This window comes from Borostomias antarcticus, assembly GCF_949987555.1.
Source record: "Borostomias antarcticus genome assembly, chromosome: 20".
In the NCBI taxonomy this organism is placed as follows: domain Eukaryota; kingdom Metazoa; phylum Chordata; class Actinopteri; order Stomiiformes; family Stomiidae; genus Borostomias; species Borostomias antarcticus.
The window spans coordinates 2,522,978-2,526,666 of NC_140253.1; the positions used below are offsets into that span (position 1 = coordinate 2,522,978).

General features: G+C 47.1%; 1 protein-coding gene across 1 annotated transcript; it reads right to left on the reverse strand.

Moving 5' to 3' along the window:
- Positions 1 to 299: 299 nt before the first annotated feature.
- LOC311322647 (uncharacterized protein) lies at positions 300 to 3,345 on the reverse strand. The gene is made up of 4 exons (XM_084454728.1): positions 3,266 to 3,345; positions 1,503 to 1,829; positions 1,060 to 1,154; positions 300 to 946 (listed from the first exon to the last, which is right to left on the reverse strand). The coding sequence occupies exons 1-4, from the start codon at positions 3,297 to 3,299 to the stop codon at positions 812 to 814; spliced, it is 591 nt and encodes a 196-aa protein (XP_084310854.1). The 5' UTR covers positions 3,300 to 3,345; the 3' UTR covers positions 300 to 811.
- Between the last annotated feature and the right edge of the window lie 344 nt (positions 3,346 to 3,689).

Below are 3,689 nucleotides of genomic sequence, written 5' to 3' on the forward strand. Positions count from 1 at the left end.
ACAAATGACAAATCACAATACTCATATTTATTAAAATGCTTTGAATTATATTAATTATAACTGGACCCACTCAGGAATCTGGGAGTGGGACCGAGAGCAGGAGGAGCAGAAAACAAAACACAGAGTTGCATACACAGAGAAACATAACAGTAAGCACAAGTCTAGTATATCAATGGGACTTGTAATTAGTCACTTAATTGGTCACCCAGTTTCTGCAATCAGTTTGACACAGTTAATTCATCTGCAAAACAGACTACATAGTGTACTACTTTCTGTTTCTAATACTTGAAAGTGTGCAATGTCATCATGTTTATGTTCCTATCGAATCTCTCCCGTACTTCCAAAAAAAGGGGAAAGGAGAGTGAAAGGAGGGAGGAAGAGGGATGGAAAGGCCGAAAGTAAAGGAAGAAATAAACCCACAGGCTAGCAGAGGGTGTGGTTATTGTTTCCCAAAATCTTCCCCACCGGGGTCTTGAACCCCTGACCTTCTGCCTGGGAGTCAGACACTTTACCCACTACTCCACCTAGGAACTTGAACGTGCCTGATGTCGTAGTGTATTTATTTTGGTGTGCTGGGACCACTACCTCTTGTAGTGGCAACATAGAAATGCAGGTCAACAACAGGACGGAGGGAAAGAGGGAAGAAGGGAGGGAGGGAGTGACAACCCGACAAATGCCATCTATGGTGCGCTGGCTTACAGTCACGCACAAAAACAGACACTGGGTCGAACTTCAAAGATCCAGGATCAGACCACCTCCCCCCAATGCTGTCAGTCACCACTGGCAAGGACACCACTTGACTGACCTAAGATCAGCCTCTAGGAGCAGCTTCTTCCTGCTCCATCCTCTGCGCTGCTCCTTCATCTCCTGGAACCGCTTCAACATTGGAATGAAGGGATAACTTCTCCATGCCCTCCATCTCTGCTGGCCTCCGCCCCCTGGTGGTCTGGAGAGACACAACACCAAGAGTCAGGAACAGGGGGAGAGACTTGGTAGTTAAGTGAAGACTTGACCTCTGGACCATAGCTATGTTTCCCCTGAATGGGTAATAACTTGTACCTTAAAGAACAGATAGAGGGCAGTGGTGGATATCACTAAAGTCAGCACCACCACTATCAGCACCACCCTGAGGACTAAACCTGTCGGAGGAGAGTCTGGAACAGAAACAGCGGATAAGGAAACTGATAATCATCAGATCACATTAAGCTGTCAACTGAAAAGTCACAATATGGAACGTCCATTTCCAGTTAAAGGTGCTGCTACTTTGTTTGTGAATGGTGGAGACAGGCAGTTACCTTAAGCTAGTGATACTGACATACATGTTAGACTTCTGTGGTCACCTACCCCCAGATCACCCCAAATGACCCACTGACAGTTACATTCACTCAAGAATGACCCAACCCGAAGCGCTGTACAAAAATGTGTCATGGCAACCCAACCAATTGATTGAGAGAAAAATGTTTTGTGGTTTTAAAACTCCATCTTCATACTCCAACAGTTACCTGCCACCGTGACAGAGAGGAGCTCACTCTCAGAGGTGAAGTTGTGAGAGAAAACGTAGACCTCATAAACACAGCTGTAGTTTCCTTGGTGGTCGTCCTCTGCAGCAGGAAAGAGGAAGTGGGCAGAGTGATTGACAGCTGGGTGGGTGTGTCTCAGGGTTGTGTTGGAGCCGGTGAAGGTGAGGTGGAAGGAGCCTCCTGGGTACTGAGGCTGGATGGAGCAGGTGATGTTGAAGCTGTGGTGCTTGAACACCTGCAGCCCCTGCTGCTGGCCCTCGGAGACCCCTTCCATGGAGGCTCCATGGATAACAGGCTGGAATAGGAGATCTGCAAAGACAGAAGAGAGGAGAGAAGGATCTCACGATACGATACATATCACAATACATTTCGATTTGAAAAGAAAGTTTTTTTTTTTTTGCCAAGGAAAATCTTTTTTCTAAATTTTTCTTAACTGCATCAATACAGGACCATGAAAAATCGATACAGTATCGCGGGAAAAAATATTGCGATTGCCGTATCAGTTTTATTGTACAGCCCTAGTGCAGACTAGGACATAGGTGACTGCCAAGATCATCAGTTGAATATGACAGGGTGTGTGTATTACCTGAGCAGACCACCTCCCGCACAGCAGTAGTATTATACTCGTTATCCACTATTCCACACTCCCTCAGTGCAGCCTCTGACCCAGTGCAGCGTGGGTACAGGATCCACACAGGAACCACTTCATCATCAGCCGTCGTGCTCGTTAAAATAGCAGAGCCACAGCCCAGCTGTCTACACACTATAGCTGCATGACTCATCTTCCAGCCGCGCCAAGTGAGCAAACTTCTCCACTTTCCCTGGCGCTTTCCCTCCAGTCTACCAGCACAGCGGCTGCCTCCTCCCACCAGCCTCACATCATCAGGCTCTGGAGAAAGACAGGAGACAATCAGGTCCTCTGACTCTGTGTATCCTAACAAAACACAGCCATACTCTTTCTCCTGATGTCACTCCAGGTGAGTAACAGAGGTTGAGAGACAAACTGATTCTTACAGTACCTGAGCAGGTGAGTCCAACAGCATTGCCAGGTGAGCAGGTGTTTCTAGCTGAGCCTGAGGTGTCACAGTCCAGGAGACGGGACTCCTTGCCATCACAATGGAACTCTTTACCCCAGATTGAACCTTTCTCTTCTCCATAGAGCGCCCCCTGGAGGACTGAAGGAGCCCCACAGCCAAGCTGCCGACAGACCACCTCTGCATCCTGCCAGTCAAAGTCAGCTTCACACACTGAGGCCCACGGCTGATCAGACCTCACCGCCCACGACTGATCAGACCTCACCGCCCACGACTGATCAGACCTCACCTCCACTCTGCCAGAGCACAGACCAGCTCCATTCACAAGCCTCACAGACTCTGAAGGAAGACAGACAGATGGTCAATATGAACATTATAATTACTGATAATAACATACAATCTTTCAGAAATATAAGAAGCATGAAGATATCCAATCATGTCAAAGAACACAGTAATATCTATCAGAATGCTATTTTACACAATGTCAATGGCATCAACAGATAACAGCTTGTATCCAATAAGAGAGAAATCTTTAATATAGCAGATACCTGATACACATGTACTGTACATACAGTAGGTATTTAATGCGCTAACAGTGTAACTGAGTAGTCTATTGTAAAGCACTCGTAGCTACTGTGACAGGTGCAGATTAGGAAAATGTGCCACTGCCAAGATTATCAGATGAATATAATGACATGATGTGTGTATTACCTGAGCAGACCACCTCCAGAGTACCCCTAGACATGTCCCCGTTATCCACCGTTAGACACTCCCTCAGTGCAGCTTCTGATCCAGCACAGTCAGATCCAAAGGTCCATACAGGACGTCGGTCATAACCAGGCACCCTTCTTGTTGAAACAGCAGAGCCACAGTCCAGCTGTCTACACAATACAGCTGCATCACCCATGGTCCAGTCAAACCAATTCTTCAGAGGTCTCCACCCTCCCTGGTGGTTCATCTGCACACTACCAGCACAGCGGCTGCCTCCTCCCACCAACCTCACATCAAAAGGCTCTAGAGAAAGACAGGAGACAATCAGACAATCATGACTCTATGTATCCTAGCAAAACACAGCTATACTCTTTCTCCTGATGTCACTCCAGGTGAGTAACAGAGGTTGAGAGACAAACTGATT